This window comes from Salmo trutta, chromosome 3 (assembly GCF_901001165.1).
Source record: "Salmo trutta chromosome 3, fSalTru1.1, whole genome shotgun sequence".
Lineage (NCBI taxonomy): Eukaryota > Metazoa > Chordata > Actinopteri > Salmoniformes > Salmonidae > Salmo > Salmo trutta.
In genome coordinates this window covers 52,781,032-52,799,404 of record NC_042959.1, presented here as the reverse complement: position 1 = coordinate 52,799,404, position 18,373 = coordinate 52,781,032, and the positions used below count along the sequence as shown (strand labels likewise).

At 46.0% G+C, this 18,373-nt stretch overlaps 1 protein-coding gene across 2 annotated transcripts in view; it reads right to left on the bottom strand.

The window, feature by feature from the left end:
- Positions 1-476: 476 nt before the first annotated feature.
- The window catches only part of LOC115178197 (raftlin), a 74,104-nt gene continuing 56,207 nt past the window's right edge, over positions 477-18,373 (bottom strand). For both annotated transcript variants that reach the window (XM_029739291.1, XM_029739299.1), the window contains exons 8-10: positions 8,500-8,603; positions 5,234-5,309; positions 477-4,521 (exon numbers count right to left, since the gene is read on the bottom strand). In XM_029739291.1, coding sequence (XP_029595151.1) covers positions 3,778-4,521; positions 5,234-5,309; positions 8,500-8,603 — 924 coding nt within the window. In that variant the 3' untranslated portion in view covers positions 477-3,777. The remainder of the gene's footprint in view (positions 4,522-5,233; positions 5,310-8,499; positions 8,604-18,373) is intronic.

Below are 18,373 nucleotides of genomic sequence, written 5' to 3'. Positions count from 1 at the left end.
TAAATGTACGGAAAACCCTTTTGAATGAAAACGCCACGTGAAAATCTGTTGGCCAGCAAGTGGGAGGGTTTTCAGCAGTTGAATTACATTTATTCAGTGCGTGCAAGGTAGCCACACCTGCAAAGCTTGTTACACACCTGCATACGGTAAGTATGAATACCAACTACCGAGAAGTGCTCAATAAATCAAAAAAATAATAGATTTTCTGAGTCTGAATCGGGCCCTTAGAGCTGAACCTGAACAAAACATGTCTCAGCTTGTTTTTCTCACTGGCCAATGTCATGTTTAACCACCCATGTGGTTCTAAGACATTGAAGGTTGCACATAAAGCTTTTACAAGAGACTTGAAAATTGAAAGACCACTGATGAGTGAAATGTGTAGTGTTGGGTAATGATTTGAGTTTAGGAATGACCCCAAACATGGCAAAATGCATTGGTTTTCAGAATTCCCCTAGAAACATAAAACACCACAGGTGCACATTAAATATAAATAATTTTATAATATACAAATTGTACAGTCATGAACAGTAGGGATGTGGACATTTCCATGAAAAGCGAATACAAAGAATACCTTCGTTTTTACAAAGACTGCAGTGCGTGACGGTAGCCGATGACCAAAGACACTCAACATTCAAAATGGCAGCGCAGGTGATGAAAACAGTTACATCGGAGATGAAACCTAACAATACAATTCCAGAGGCCACGAGCAAGCTAAAGTGACAATATAAAGAGATTGCCCTCCTACTGTATCATGTTTCTGTCATTTCTAATCTGTCCATTTCACATAATAACACACAGGAAATGAACCCTGGAACACACATTTTGCACAGCATTATCAAGAACAATTGCACTGCCACTGACTGCTGAGCTTTAGACAATTATGGTTACATAAAGACAGGAAATAGTAGATTACCTTTTTTCCATGAGTGGGTTGGAGGCGCTTGTTCTACACAAGGCTGAGGTTAGTTAGTCACAGGATGAGGGATCGTCAAGGAAGAGTAAGTAAACAACATTCAGCATCATTTAACTGATGAAGTGCCAGATCCTGCTTCACTTTCTCTCCATATCCTTGTTTTTCAGTATCAGGACAAATGTAGTCTACCCACTCTCCCCAGAGTCTACTTATGTCAAAGCTGAGCAAATGCACAATCACAAATCATCTCTTATCACGAGAGATGAGGGCATGGAGTTCACGACCCCCCAGCTAATACAAACGGATACAGGACCTGGTGTCATTTGACCCAACTCTGTGGAGGTTACAGTTGTCCATGTTAATGGTGTCCTACCAGAATGCTGTAGGTGTTAAAATACAATGATGTAAAGAATGAGATCACCTGATAGTTCCTGGCTGTATTTTCCACACTTTCCTACCATAACTTGATGTACATTGTACTTGAACAGGCAGTATTGTGACTGTGTAAAATAATATACAAAGGAGCAAGGATCACAGATATATATAAAAAAAGACTCATATTGGTATGAACAACAGAACTTATGAACACATAATAAACAATGTATGAATAAGCAAATATGACAGTCCTACATGATCTTATATCCGGGCAAAAAAGCGATTTGTTTAAATCTAAAGAGAAAAAATGACTTGATAAGAACCCAATGGGGAAATCTGTCTCAGGTTCCAGATAATCTCTACAGTTATCACTGAGGGGTGTTTCAGATTTACATTTCTTACTCATATTCGTCCTAGCCACACAAATATTAAAACTGACAAGTCATTTCTATTCTCTCTCTAGCTGTGACCCACAAAGCTAAATAAAATATGTTGAATACAACAAGTGCTTATTAAAGCTCATAATCGCCTAAAGCGAAGTGTCGCTGGAAAAAAACAATACCACAGATAATATCACAAAATAAAAAAAAAGATCCTGACTTCATATCAAATCTGCTATTTGACATGTCGGCAAACTCCTTTCTACTTGAACAAGTAGCAGCTGTGGAAAATCCATCAAACATGGTTCAAACATAACCCCTGACCACTTGGCCATTAGTAATAACCTCACGCCCACAGCATGGACCATATGGTGGAAAAAGTTGCCAATGACGACTCCATAGCTACAAATCCCCAATATGCCTAAGGTGGTAGCTAGCTCCAGTATGAGCGTTTGAAAGCACACTTCAGCTAGCATTAGCACGACAGAATACACTGAGCCTAACTTCAAATCAAAAACAGAAACTTACCCTTTAAATCAACAACACCTGTTAAAGCCAAATTCCTTACCTCCCGTTCAAATCTAAAACAGAAAACACTGAACTTACCTTCAAACACTGATTGTAGCAACCCTCTCAGGCTATTACACTGAAACCACCTTCAAACTTCTGACATTTGTACTTGACGATTTAGGCCCAGTATCACAATAAGGCTATCCTGGTCACAGTTTGGAATTCTATTCTATACAATACATCTGCCATTGAGATAAACATTTCAGAACAGTCGGTTATTCAGAAAAATACCACATCTACAAAACGGCGACAAGCCTATATTCATCTGTAAACATACAGGTTTCTACAGACTTTGCTTAGCAACTGCAGCACAAGAAAAATCCATCCCTATGAAAATCACAAAACAGATGAAGTGCTATTTGTTATTTTTCGAGGTGAGGTTTTCCACCGTCAATAGCCACATAAGTGACCCCCATTATAAATGTATGACTTGACTGACACCCCACTGACAAAGTCCATTAGCCGGTTAATGATTTCTCCACACAGCATCGATGCAGCACCACTTTAAAATGAAAAGCAACATGATACCTTGAAAGACTACATTATGATTTTGGTATGGTCAGAAATGACACCATCAAGAAGGGCTTTAAAAGCTTGAGGTGAAATACTAAAGCAAAGTCAATGGAAAATGGCAATTCGAACACCGCTATTCCAAATTGCTCCATTTTTTTTTTTTACTTCTTCTATGCTCCGTTTCTATCTTGAACACCCAGTCATGGCACAGCCCATAACCTTGCCCTCATACTTGCCAAGTACTTTTTAATGACCATTGATTGGAAAAGCTATTAAAATCAAACGTGTGTAAACTCTCAAAGTTGACTCAACATTTCCAAGTTTGGTTCTCATCACACTTCACTTCCACTCAACCCACACACGTTCAATGGAGATTTACTCCGTTATCAAACCCTTGACTTGGCTTGGATATTGACACATTCAGAATGCAAGGCGAATGCGTCATACCTACCATAAGAATCAGAGTGATTATCAGCATCATCTGTAGTACTTTACATTATGTGCTAAAAGTAAATCAAGTTCCATTCACCTTGCATTGGATTGCCTGTCGCAACAGCCACTAGTGCTTTCCCACAGTGCTCCTCATCTAAACCCATGTGACATACAGTAACTGTACCACTATGGTACTGTACAAATAAGGACAAGCGAGAGTGCCTGGTTAAAGTCTGTGTTTCTTCAGACCCAAGCCCCATTGGTCCCATCAATTTGTCCATTATATCCAGTGACTCTCGTACATTAGTATCCTCCGCATCATTCTCAGTTATGTACGTTCACTATGTGTAGGCATAGGATCAGTCTGAGGCTGTGAGAGAGACTGTTGTGTGTCCATCTGTGGTAGAGATGTGTCCATTGTGGAGAGCTGTCTGCTGCAGAGGATAGAGTGATTACATGGTAGGAGGATGTTGCAGTAATTTAGGCTGTTCCAGGGGGTAATGAGCCCCTATCTCAGGTAATGATGTTTCGTAGGTACATGATTGATGGGTAGGAGAACCCTTAGGTGTGATGTCTGCTGTGGTCTGAAGAGGTTCACACATCTGACCTTTGACTTTCTTCGGGGCATTGATTGGTCAATTTGATCTGTCCATCATCCTTTACTGCCTTTTGCACCTCCTGCACTAAATGTTCATCCTGGTCAGGTGGGTCTTGTTGCACGTCAACATTCTCAGTTTCTCCATTCTCTTCCCTTCCATTTGTCTCTTCCTTAGTCTCAACCCCATTTTCCTTCACTTCCATTTCAGCTCCTCCCCCTTTCTCCTCTTTCTGCCCTTGCTCTTTGGTCTCCACCTCCACCTCTGAACCCTTGGTAGTTTCGGTTTCATCATCAACTGCCACCCCATTTTCTTTCTCTTCCCTCTCTCCATCTCTTTCCTCCTCAGTCTCTGCCCCCGCTTCTTCTCCCTCCTGCACTCTCCCCTCTTTGTCGCTCTTGTCATCTGTTCCTGCAGCTCCAACTCTCTCCTCCCCAGTTTCTACCCCGCTTTCTACCCCTTCCTCAGTTTCTGCCTCAACTTTTTTCTCTTCCTCCACCTCACAGGGAGCCTCACCCTCTTTACACACAGTCTCTACCTCCGCCTCTTTCACTTTCTCCTTTTTGTTCCCCTTGTTTTCCTTCACTTTCCTCTCCTCTTTGAGCACCTTTTCCCCATCGTCAAGAATCTTGGAATCTTCCAGATCTTTCTCTGCTGCCGATTGCTTGTTTTTCTTCTTCTTCTTGTTTTTTGACGCGTCTTTAACAGAGTTCTTGTTGGACTTGCTTTTGAATATCAGTTTCTGAAAGACAGGATGTTTGTGTAAGAACGTTTCTTTAAACTGCTGTTCTATTGGCCATGTTAAGGATGGACAGACAGACAGTTGGAAATTGACATAATAGCAAACTTGGAAAGAACAAATTAAAATGATTGTCATTGTGGGGAATGAAATGGTAATTTCAAGGGAATTGATTGGTGCCTTCAGGGGTACAGACCAAACAAGAAAATATGGCTGGTAATATTTCTGAGATTGCCTCCATTGACCCTCTTTTAGCTGAGACTTACAGTATACTGAGGTAAACAGCATGTTACCTGCACACAAACATTCACATTATCATTCTCTGCTCATCTCTGCCAGGGTTATTGCCCATCAGTTTGGTTGCCAATGGTGACCAGAGTTTAAATTCAGGTCACAGACAATATCAGCATAGATTCATTCCACAAAGGACAAAGGTCAAATCTAGAGGTTATATCAGTACAATCTAGGGTCAAATGTAAAGTTATTTCTCAACATGCATTGCCGTGGTTACCACAGAATGGTTCATATCTCAGGAAGAAAGGGGTTCATTCACATTTGACCGGCAGTGTGCATATTTATCTATGTGAAAACAAAAAGAACTGTGGCATGGTGAGGGGTGATGTTGGCCTTGGAACGCTGCTCTGGCTAGTGAACAAGCTGCGAGTCAACCCACATGTGCCAAGACAAACACGGGGAGGAATGAGAGGTCACACACCTTGGATTCCCCCCTCTTGCGGGGAAGGACAGGTCTCTGAAGAAAAAGGACCTGCTTGGTGGCCAAACTTCCATCACTAGGGCAGAGGGAGAGATAGGGAGACGGAGAGATAACAGGCAGAGGGAGAGATAGGGAGATGGAGAGATAACAGGCAGAGGTGAAATTGGAGAGAGGGAGGGAGAGAGAATATAATTCGAACTGAAATACAAATAACTTTGGAAACCATAGCCATTTTATTGATTGTTGCTTGATTTGTCGAGAACAACATCTGTACCATCAATAAAGAAATCCATGTCACACAAATCAGATTGCCACAAGCTCTTTTAGAAATACTTGGGGTCATTTCAGAGCAAGGAAGAGAGGAATGGAAAATGCAGTTTGTATTATAATGCTCCAGTTCCACATGGGGGAGCAATCCACACTCCAGGGTCGGCCTTATAATGGTTTGTGTGACTAGTATGGTCAGCACTGATGCTATATTAATAGCTGACATCTACCACAGTGAGATGTGTTACATAGCAGTGGTCAACCTCGATAATTCTGCTTTCTTCCCTTTCTGTCCTTTCTTGTTAACACGAGTAACCAAAAAGGAATTTGGAGCAATGATGTATGTAAATGTAAATATGTTCTATGCTTAGGAGAGAGCTCAGACACCAAGAGAAAGAGACCATGTTTACTGGCTTCCTGAAAACATGGCTGTCCTCATAAACTTCCCCCAAATAATCCCTGTCCATGTACATGTCACACTCTGTGTTCATTTATGGATAATCCATACAGTACAGATGACAGACAGACAGACTAATCCACCGAGGAGATTCTGTCATCAGTGGGCTTCCTGTCTCTCGTGCTTGCTCTCTCTCCTGTTCGTCTCTCTTCGTTCCATCTCACATGCATAACCTTCCCTCTGCTTCTCTCCATCTTTCCATCCGACATGCATGTATCGACTCTGTTTCTTACTTTAGCCTGCTGTCTCTAACTATCTGTCTCCTTCACTTTACTTCTCTGCTTCTTCTTCTTCTGTGAGCTTCATGTAGGCTTTCTCTATCCTTTCCCTTTTCCCTTCTCTCTTTTGTATATCCCCTGATCTCCCTCTCCAGATCGCTCTCTCTGTCACTTCCTCTCTCGGAATCTCTCATCCGTTAAAATATATGCACTCTTATACACACGGGGAAGAACCAGCTTTGAGTTAAGCTGGAGCCTTAACTTGGCATATGAAGAACAACGGAAATGTATGATAGGGTGACAACGGTATAGCGCTGGCTGCAAATCTTCCCCACAACATCAAATGGGCTTCCAGATCTCCTGTAGAGGCTTACTATCTAAACCACCCCCCATTTCCCATCCCTCTCTCCTTACCCTGCGTTTCCAACAACCTATTTTCCAGGCTGTCATATTGCCGGACAGCTTCCTGCTGAATGAAAGCGGAAAAGCCAACCGGAGTCCTAAGAAAAAGCCCAAGCCCATTAAAGTAGAACGGAGCGGATGAGTTTGAAAATTACAGGCCCCGTGTTGCTACAGTCCTCTCATAGCTGTCAGTGTCTGCAGTATTGGAACAGAAACTTCTTATACCAGCAACAAGACTTTCTTTGGTACAGTGGTAGGGAACTTGGTGTATTATGTTTAGTGGTTACCTGTGGTTGTTCACATCAGCTTTATTCATGTTTTCTGTTGAGTCATTTCTTACTACGGTATAATGAAGCACTTACTTATTTACTAAAACAGTTACGATGTCCAAACATCAGATTTACACCAAATGTAACATGTTTCATGTGGCAGAAATACTGTACATTACCACGTGCACCTTCACATTCATGTTACGTTGATTAATGAAGCCTTGAGTCCCGGTGGATGTTCACTTTAGATGCTAAGTAGTGTGTAAGTAGGTCTATGCAGATCAGACTCCATGTAGTCTCCATTGGAAGAAGTGCAATTTGCTCATCCTCAGACAGTATCCCAACGTGCATTAGCTTTAATATAGTTGTAAAAATGGAAGAGTCAACATAATACAAGTGTAATGAACAAGATAATCTGAAATGGGTCATCAGCTATCGTTGCTGTGCACAAAGAGACGAGTGTTTCAGAGATGGAGAGAAATGACCGTTGCTGTGTTGTATCTAGGCCGGCTCTCTGATTAATTAGCCATGTTGCGCTGTTGTGTTGTTGCATTTTGAGAGAGAGGGATACAAATAAAGAGTGATGAAAAAACAAGGGATGAAAATAGAGCGGTAATTAATCAGCTAAGCTCTGGAACGGTCACAAACACGACCACCAGAGACAAGGTTACGCAAGGTAAACATTTAACTGCAACCGTGTTGAACTCTAAGCATATACTTGGAGTCTGACATAACACATAACACTGACTAATAGCGGTAATCAGTAGTTGAAACAATAACAAAGCGTTCTCCCCACCACTGTTTCAGTCAAAAACGGGGGCATGGGGTTGGAGAAATGTTACCACTCAAATTCTATGGATGCAAGGACTGACCATCCATGATATTAAAATGATAGTTTTAACTATGTTTTCAGGCTATACAGTGTTTGTTTGCATTTACTTTGTTTACAAACATTGGAGTAAAACAAGCTTATATTTTGGGTTCTGATGTGGTACGACAGTTGAACTAAGCTCACAAGACATTTATTTATAAGTTCTGTTCTTCAGGAATCAATGCAAGGGGTACATATCATTGGACTGGACGTGTTCTGACTTGTGATAATGATGAGTGCTTGTGACTGTGTAAAGTGGGGTTTCAGGTGGGAAACAAGTATTATTGAAGACTTGGAAGACATGTTGTGACTGCTGATAGATGACTGAGCTGTTGACTGTTAGCGAATGTGTGCGTGCATAATCCTCATATAAGATGAATGAGTCGGCAGGGGCTGAGCAGAAGAACCGTTACATTTCTCTGAAGGGATTTTCCAGTTACACACATTTGTGGGTTTAAACTGTCTCGCACCACACGCTGTTACGAATGAACCCGCCAATTGGGGCCAGTTAGTATTTTCGTTGAACAACCTGTTGAGTTCTTCTGACTGACTTCACAATCCATAATCCATGAGCTGTTAATTGACCAGTGATATGGGCTGACCATCGCTTGGTCCAAATGAGATGGGTGCTCTTCGAAATCAAAGAGAAGGCAGTTTAATCTCCAGAGGGTTAATCAGGTTGACCAATCAATACCAGAGTTAGGTAACCAGGAGATATGGTGGTCATTCAGGCCCTAACTCAATACTAGTGAGAGTGTGTATTGGAAGGTAAAAGTAGTTACCTGTTGGTCTTGATGATGGGTGTAGGCAGGACACACGTTAGTCTCCAGCCGTACATGGCAAGAGACTGGAGCAGGGGAACATAGTCTGTCTTCACCTGCAAGCCCTAAAGAGAGAATACAAACACATGAATATTACATACTCCAGTTATACACAAACACTATACACACGCATGCATACACGTACGCATAAGCACAAGTACGAGGAGGGCTGGCACAATAATCGTATAATCCTATAACTGACAATAACTGTGAACTTCAGAAATAATTATCATAATAGTCATAATGCATATTCATTTTAAGAGAAGGGGGGATTCAACTTCATATTCAAGTAGATATAAATGACTCAATAGCAGTTTTTCATTTTTACGTGAGGTGGGTAAAGTTGGTAGTCATTTTACGAGCAGAATGGCACCGTTGGGAGAAGCTTAATTTCCAAAAGTTCCAAGAGGTTTTTGAGACAGGGGTGTTACCAAAGCTGGGTTGTACTCATTAGGTTTGTCGTAGCTATTTTTCAGAGATGCATTTGTAGCGATCGTCGTGCATGAAGGAAGAAGTGGACCAAGGCGCAGCTGGGAGCGAACACATGTTATTTATTTCAGACTGAAATAACACGGTCAAAACAGAGAATAAACGTATTGCTACTGCTCAAACAAAAAGAGACAACAACCCACAAACATCGTGGGGGGAAAAGGAACTTAAATATGATTCCCCAATCAGAGGCAACTAGCGACAGCTGTCTCTGATTGGGAATCGACAGAACCCAACATAGAAATACGCCCCAAAGCAAGGCTATACCAAAACATAGAAAATAAACCATAGAAATGCCACACCCTGACCAAAATAGAAGAGTTCACCTGGTCAGGGCGTGACAGTACCCCCCCTCCAACAGTGCGTACTCCCGGCGCACCAACCTAAAGTCTATTAGGGGGGGGACCCGGGTGGGCGCCTCACCCTCGGTGGAGGCTCTGGCCCCGGGCGTGTTTCTCCCCCTGCCTCCACCCTAGCCCTACCCCTCTGGCCCGGACTGGACCACGGTGGAGCGGCATGCTCAGGCTCCGGAGCGGAGCCGCCGACCGGAACAGGACTGGTCACCGGTGGACCGGACACAGGCCGTGTCGGACTGTGGACACGTGCCGTGGGCCTGGTGCGGGGAACAGGGACGGGCCGGACAGGACCGGGGACACGCACCACCAACCTGGTGCGGGGAGCAGGGACGGGCCGGACTGGCCTGGGGACACGCACAACCAACCTGGTGCGGGGAGCAGGGACAGGCCGGACTGGACTGGGGACACGCACCACTGGCTTGGTGCGGGGAGCAGGGACGGGCCGGACTGGACTGGACACACGCACCACTGGCTTGGTGCGGGGAGCAGGGACGGGCCGGACTGGACACACGCACCACTGGCTTGGTGCGGGGAGTAGGAATGGGCCGGACAGGACTGGGGACACGCACCACTAACCTGGTGCGGGGAGCAGGGACGGGCCGGACTGGACTGGGGACACGCACCACTGGCTTGGTGCGGGGAGCAGGGACGGGCCGGACTGGACTGGGGACACACACCACTGGCTTGGTGCGGGGAGCAGGGATGGGCCGGACAGGACTGTGGACACGCACCACCAACCTGGTGCGGGGAGCAGGGACGGGCCGGACAGGACTGGGGACACGCACCACTGGCTTGGTGCGGGGAGCAGGAATGGGCCGGACAGGACTGGGGACACGCACCACTAACTTGGTGCGGGGAGCAGGGATGGGCCGGACAGGACTGGGGACACGCACCACATTCGCCCGGCAAGGGCGAGGTGCTGGCACAGGACGTGCTGGACCGTGACCGCACACCGACGACACAGTGCGCATAAGCGGCGCCGGATATCCTGGACCGAGGAGGCGCACTGGAGGTCTGGAGTGCACAGCTGACATCACCCGTTCTGGCTCAACGCCCACCTTAGCCTGGCAAGTGTGGAGCGCTGGCACAGAACGCACTGGGCTGTGCAGCCGTACCGGAGACACAGTGCGCGTCCTCGGCGCAGGATACATCGGACCGAGAAGGGGCACCGGAGGCCAGGAGCGCTGAGCCGGCACAACACGTCCTCGCTGAACACTCCCCCTAGCCCGGCAAATGTGGGGCGCTGGCACAGAGCGCACTGGGCTGTGCAGGCGCACTGGCGATACCGTGCGCACCTCTGCCACCCAAGGCTCTTCCTCCACGCTGTCCCTACGCAGGTCCTCCAGGACCTGCCACATCTCTGCCTCCTCCTTCGCCGTTATCCCCCACGAGAGCAGTGGTCTGGGCTCTTCCTCTGCCCTTCCGGACCACCCCATTAGCCCCCCCAAAAAAAAAATTCTTGGGGGTGTCTTCCGGGCCTCCTCGACCGCCGCCTGCGACTCCTTCCACCGGCTGGCATCACCTCCTCGACCTGGGAATCCTTCCGCCAGGGTCCTTTCCCCGACATGATCTCCTCCCAGGTCCAGAACTCCTTCCCCTCGCGAGCCTATCTCTCACGCTCCTTATCCTCCCGCTGCTTGGTCCTGGTTCGGTGGGTTGTTCTGTAGCGATCGTCGTGCATGAAGGAAGAAGTGGACCAAGGCGCAGCTGGGAGCGAACACATGTTATTGATTTCAGACTGAAATAACACGGTCAAAACAGAGAATAAACGTATCGCTACTGCTCAAACAAAAAGAGACAACAACCCACAAACATCGTGGGGGGAAAAGGAACTTAAATATGATTCCCCAATCAGAGGCAACTAGCGACAGCTGTCTCTGATTGGGAATCGACAGAACCCAACATAGAAATACGCCCCAAAGCAAGGCTATACCAAAACATAGAAAATAAACTATAGAAATGCCACACCCTGACCAAAATAGAAGAGTTCACCTGGTCAGGGCGACAGCATTACGATGCTCAAAACATTTTAACAAAAATGACAATTATGACAATAACTGTGCCCATTTGCATGACAAGTAATCTTTACCCAAAATTCCAAAGTATGAAAACACACACGCAGGCAGACAGGCACACACACGCATAAACGTATGCATGCATAAACACATAAACCATTAAAACCACATCAAAAGAGTCACGATTACCCAAGCTCTTGACAACAGATGATGAACTATGTATAATGCATACCAAAATACATGCATTTCTGTTAGATTGTTCGCTGGTATGACAGTGTAGTGCACATGGGATTTGGGTTAAAGACACATGCTCGTCGCACGCACACATGCGCTAACGCCTCTGCTCACACAGGAAGTGTGTGTGGTGTTCCATCTCCTCTGCATCTGCCCTCACTGACAAACCACAGTATGTGTCAGATATGAAAAGACAGAATAACAACAAAAATATCCAGAAAAACGCATGTCAGAAATGTTATAAATTGATTTGCATTTTAATGAGGGAAATAAGTATTTGACCCCCTCTCAATCAGAAAGATTTCTGGATCCCAGGTGTCTTTTATACAGGTAACGAGCTGAGATTAGGAGCACACTCTTAAAGGGAGTGCTCCTAACCGCAGCTTGTTACCTGTATAAAAGACACCTGTCCACAGAAGCAATCAATCAATCAGATTACAAACTCTCCACCATGGCCAAGACCAAAGAGCTCTCCAAGGATGTCAGGGACAAGATGGTAGACCTACACAAGGCTGGAATGGGCTACAAGACCATCGCCAAGCAGCTTGGTGAGAAGGTGACAACAGTTGGTGCGATTATTTGCAAATGGAAGAAACACAAAAGAACTGTCAATATCCCTCGGCCTGGGGCTCCATGCAAGATCTCACCTCGTGGAGTTGCAATGATCATGAGAACGGTGAGGAATCAGCCCAGAACTACACGGGAGGATCTTGTCAATGATCTCAAGGCAGCTGGGACCATAGTCACCAAGAAAAACATTGGTAACACACTACGCCGTGAAGGACTGAAATCCTGCAGCGCCCGCAAGGTCCCCCTGCTCAAGAATACATATACATGCCCACCTGAAGTTTGCCAATGAACATCTGAATGACTCAGAGGACAACTGGGTGAAAGTGTTGTGGTCAGATGAGACCAAAATGGAGCTCTTTGACATCATCTCAACTCGCCGTGTTTGGAGGAGGAGGAATGCTGCCTATGACCCCAAGAACACCATCTCCACCGTCAAACATGGAGGTGGAAACATTATGCTTTGGGGGTGTTTTTCTGCTAAGGGGACAGGACAACTTCACCGCATCAAAGGGACGATGGAGGGGCCATGTACCGTCAAATCTTGGGTGAGAACCTCCTTCCCTCAGCCAGGGCATTGAAAATGGGTCATGGATGGGTATTCCAGCATGACAATGACCCAAAACACACGGCCAAGGCAACAAAGGAGTGGCTCAAGAAGAAGCACATTAAGGTCCTGGAGTGGCCTAGCCAGTCTCTAGACCTTAATCCCATAGAAAATCTGTGGAGGGAGCTAAAGGTTCGAGTTGCCAAACGTCAGCCTCGAAACCTTAATGACTTGGAGAAGATCTGCAAAGAGGAGTGGGACAAAATCTCTCCTGAGATGTGTGCAAACCTGGTGGCCAACTACAAGAAACGTCTGACCTCTGTGATTGCCAACAAGGGTTTTGCCACCAAGTACTAAGTCATGTTTTGCAGAGGGGTCAAATACTTATTTCCCTCATTAAAATGCAAATCATTTTATTAAATTTTTGACATGCGTTTTTCAGGATTTTTTTGTTGTTATTCTGTCTCTCACTGTTCAAATAAACCTACTATTAAAATTATAGACTGATAATTTATTTGTAAGTGGGCAAACGTACAAAATCTGCAGGGGATCAAATACTTTTTTCCCCCACTGTATATATATCTATATATATATATGTCATATGTGTGCACACATTGTAGTGCTATATGGGCATCTACAGTACAGGCTGAGGGCAGTGGGTCCCAAACCAACAGATAGACAAAACAACTATAACCACAAACAAGTCTTAAGCCACAAGCCAGTGTGAATTGGCCAGGACCCATTGTTCGAGAAACACTGCAGTAGGGTAGAGAGGGCTCTGCTGAAACTGTTATTTACATTGGCATTTGCCGTCCCAGCATCCCTCCGAAAATCCAGAGCTGTGAGAGCTGTGTTTTAGGGTTTGTGTTGGAACCTCTGCCAGAAATGGACACATTTTCAAAGCCATAAAAGCAAAGTAAATTGGGAAATAAGTTTTGTTTAATGGCCCTCTTCATTCCTGAGCGTAACTGAGACTCGAAAGAGTGAATCATGTTCTGGAAGATTCCCACCCCCTGATCTCACCATTGTCACCTTGCTGCATCAGTACATGAGAAACGGAACGCGGCGCCTTAGCAGTAACTCTGTGTTCTGATTTGTGTGTTAAATATAATCTATATATAAAAACAGGGTGGGGTGCAAGCTAGGGTGGTAAAGGGCTACATTATCAAGAGTGGAGAACGGTGAGGTAGCGGCTAAGATTTGAAAACAGAACAGTGTTATAGAGTAAAACTAGTAGGGTGGGGCTGAGTTCAACTCTTGGGTTCAAAGTTCACTAAGAGTTGGATGAACGAAAACAGATGTCATGTCCTGACCAGCAGATAGAGCTAGTGTTTTAGTTTTGGGGTCAGGACGTGACAGGTTTGTGTTTGTATATGTTGGTTGGATGATCGGGACTTCCAATTGAAGGCAGGTGTGTATAGTTGCCTTTGATTGGAAGTCCTATATAGGTATGTGTGTTTGTCTTTGGGGTTGTGGGGAATTGTTGTGTGCACTGCTTTGTTTGGGTTAAGCTGCCACACCGTCACATCGTGAGTACCGTTCATTGTTTTGTTGTTTTGTTTTTTCTCAAGTGGATGCTCTACTCCTTTTTTTGGTAATAAAAAAGAATGAGTGTCCACACTTCCGCTGCGCCTTGGTCCTCCTTTCATATCCACGAAGAAAACCGTGACAGAATTCCCCACCGACACACGACCAAGCGGCGGAAGAAGGCTGGCAAGGACTGGGAGACCGAGAGGCACCCCCAAGAATTGTTTAGGGGGGGGGGGCACAAGGGCTATTTGGCGGGGCGAGATTACAGCCCCAGGCCAGCTCCCCGTACCCTTGTAGGGCAGACTGGACAGATCCCGTGCTTTGGGGTTGGGGCTGTGGTGAGGCCTGGGATTTTCAGGCCGGTAGGCAAGGTACCAGCACCCCGCATGTGCCAGGGCGAAGTAGGCATCGAGCCGGAAGGGGTGATGCCAACCCTGCACTCAAGACCGCCAGAGCGCCCTTTCGGTCCGGTGTTTCCCGCTAGACGCACTAGCATGGAGGTGCGTGTCTCCAGGCTGGCAAGTCCAATACCAGCCCCACGCATCAGGAGTCTAGTGCGTCAGCCCAGCCTCGCCAGTCAACAGTCGTCAGAGCTGCCCGCCAGTCAACAGTCGTCAGAGCTGCCCGCCAGTCAACAGTCGTCAGAGCTGCCCGCCAGTCAACAGTCGTCAGAGCTGCCCGCCAGTCAACAGTCGCCAGAGAGGTCAGACTGCGCTGAACTGCCGGAGTGGCCAGACTGCCCTGAACTGCCGGAGTGGCCAGACTGCCCTGAACTGCCGGAGTGGCCAGACTGCCCTGAACTGCCGGAGTGGCCAGACTGCCCAGACTGTCCCGAGTTGCCAGACTGCCCAGACTGTCCCGAGTTGCCAGACTGTCCCGAGTTGCCAGACTGCCCAGACTGTCCCGAGTTGCCAGACTGCCCCGAGCTGCCAGACTGCCCCGACTGCCCCGAACTGCCAAAGTGGCCCGACTGCCTGGAACGGCCAGAACCGGAGCCACCTCCAGGATAGGTGGGTTGGGGAGGGAGGGTGTAGCACAGTGCCGTCGGTGACGGCAGCCACCCTCCCTTCCCTCCCTTATGGTTTAGGGGTTATTGTTTGTTGGGGTATTGGGGATTTTCTTGTGTTTTTCTTTTTAGGTGCATTCCGGGGACTGCACCTTAAGGGGGGGGTACTGTCACGTCCTGACCAGCAGATGGAGCTAGTGTTTTAGTTTTGGGGTCAGGACGTGACAGGTTTGTGTTTGTATATGTTGGTTGGATGATCGGGACTTCCAATTGAAGGCAGGTGTGTATAGTTGCCTTTGATTGGAAGTCCTATATAGGTGTGTGTGTTTGTCTTTGTGGTTGTGGGGAATTGTTGTGTGCACTGCTTTGTTTGGTTTAGCCTGCCACACGTCACATCGTGAGTACCGTTCATTGTTTTGTTGTTTTGTTTTTTCTCAAGTGGATGCTCTACTCCTTTTTTTTGTAATAAAAAAGAATGAGTGTCCACACTTCCGCTGCGCCTTGGTCCTCCTTTCATATCCACGAAGAAAACCGTGACAACAGAGCTCTATTGTTTTGAGGTAATTCTCCACCGTTTCTATTTGATAAGACATGACAGACATAGCTCCCTTTTTGCAATAAGTCTTATTCTACCTTAATGTTTTTACAGGCCGTAGTCTGGTCTATCAGCCCAGGGAAATGATCTAGGCTACTCCTCTAGCCTTCTAGCTGTCACTTTGTCTTTGGACCATGCTGCACTTCTTCCACCGCAATCAAATTATATTTTTATGGACAGGGTATCCTGAAACGAGGCTTAAAAGTCCCTAATCTGCATGTCAATCATTGAGAAATTGAGAACATATTTGAAAACCAAAAGCTGTATTGAAGACTAATCACACCATATACCGTATAATAATAATAATCAACATAGTCTCAATAGAATATGTCAACATTTTGACATTTAACCAATATAGTTAGCCTATGTAGTTAGCCTTTCTACTTTTAAACTCGGACAAAACAGAGATGCTTGTTCTAGGTCCCAAGAAACAAAGAGATCTTCTGTTCAGTCTGACAATTAATCTGGATGGTTGTACAGTCGTCTCAAATAAAACTGTGAAGGACCTCGGTGTTACTCTGGACCCTGATCTCTCTTTTGAAGAACATATCAAGACTGTTTCAAGGACAGCTTTTTTCCATCTACGTAACATTGCAAAAATCAGAAACTTTCTGTCCAAAAATGACGCAGAAAAATTAATCCATGCTTTTGTTACTTCTAGGCTGGACTACTGCAATGCTCTACTTTCTGGCTACCCGGATAAAGCACTAAACAAACTTAAGTTAGTGCTAAATACGGCTGCTAGAATCCTGACTAGAACCAAAAAATTTGATCATATTACTCCAGTGCTAGCCTCCCTACACTGGCTTCCTGTTAAGGCAAGGGCTGATTTCAAGGTTTTACTGCTAACCTACAAAGCATTACATGGGCTTGCTCCTACCTATCTTTCCGATTTGGTCCTGCCGTACATACCTACACGTACGCTACGGTCACAAGACGCAGGCCTCCTAATTGTCCCTAGAATTTCTAAGCAAACGGCTGGAGGTAGGGCTTTCTCCTATAGAGCTCCATTTTTATGGAATGGTCTGCCTACCCATGTGAGAGATGCAGACTCAGTCTCAACCTTTAAGTCTTTACTGAAGACTTATCTCTTCAGTAGGTCCTATGATTAAGTGTAGTCTGGCCCAGGAGTGTGAAGGTGAACGGAAAGGCTGGAGCAACGAACTGCCCTTGCTGTCTCTGCCTTGCCGGTTCCCCTCTTTCCACTGGGATTCTCTGCCTCTAACCCTATTACAGGGGCTGAGTCACTGACTTACTGGTGTTCTTCCATGCCGTCCATGGGAGGGGTGCGTCACTTGAGTGGGTTGAGTCACTGACGTGGTCTTCCTGTCTGGGTTGGCGCCCCCCCCCCCCCTTGGGTTGTGCCGTGGCGGAGATTTTTGTGGTCTATACTCGGCCTTGTCTTCGGACGGTAAGTTGGTGGTTGTAGACATCCCTCTAGTGGTGTGGGGGCTGTGCTTTGGCAAAGTGGGTGGGGTTATATCCTGCCTGTTTGGCCCTGTCCGGGGGTATCATCGGATGGGGCCACAGTGTCTTCTGATCCCTTCTGTCTCAGCCTCCAGTATTTATGCTGCAGTAGTTTATGTGCCGGGGGGCTAGGGTCAGTCTGTTTCATCTGGAGTATTCTCTTGTCTTATCCGGTGTCTGTGTGAATTTAAATATGCTCTCTCTAATTCTCTCTTTCTCTCTTTCTTTCTTTCTCTCGGAGGACCTGAGCCCTAGGACCATGCCTCGGGACTACCTGGCATGATGACTCCTTGCTGTCCCCAGTCCACCTGGCCATGCTGCTGCTCCAGTTTCAACTGTTCTGCCTGCGGCTACAGAACCCTGACCTGTTCACCGGACGTGCTTGTTGCACCCTCGACAACTACAATGATTATTATTATTTGACCATGCTGGTCATTTATGAACATTTTAACATCTTGACCATGTTCTGTTATAATATCCACCCGGCACAGCCAGAAGAGGACTGGCCACCCCTCATAGCCTGGTTCCTCTCTAGGTTTCTTCCTAGGTTTTTGGCTTTTCTAGGGAGTTTTTCCTAGCCACCGTGCCTCTTTCACATGCATTGCTTGCTGTTTGGGGTTTTAGGCTGGGTTTCTGTACAGCACTTTGAGATTTCAGCTGATATACGAAGGGCTATATAAATAAATTTGATTTGATTTTAGATGTCAACCAAGCTGACGTATTAGTCACATATTTCGGTGAGCAGAATTCTCTGGGAACTTCCTCATCCACAAGCCATGAGCATAATTTCCACATCCCTCATCAAACTAGTCTGACCATAGGAGTGGACTCATGCAGGAAAAGTGAAAATTGGTCTCTGTATCTAGGTCAGCTCTTGTCTCGTCTCGGCTTCAGAGGAAACAGAAATCATTGGCAAAGGATACACTTTAATGATCCCTTCAGTGGTCTCCCTGCCACACCGGCTGCTACATGACTATTGACATGCATTGGTTTACTTTTGACCAGTATGTGTTAAAATACATATTTCAA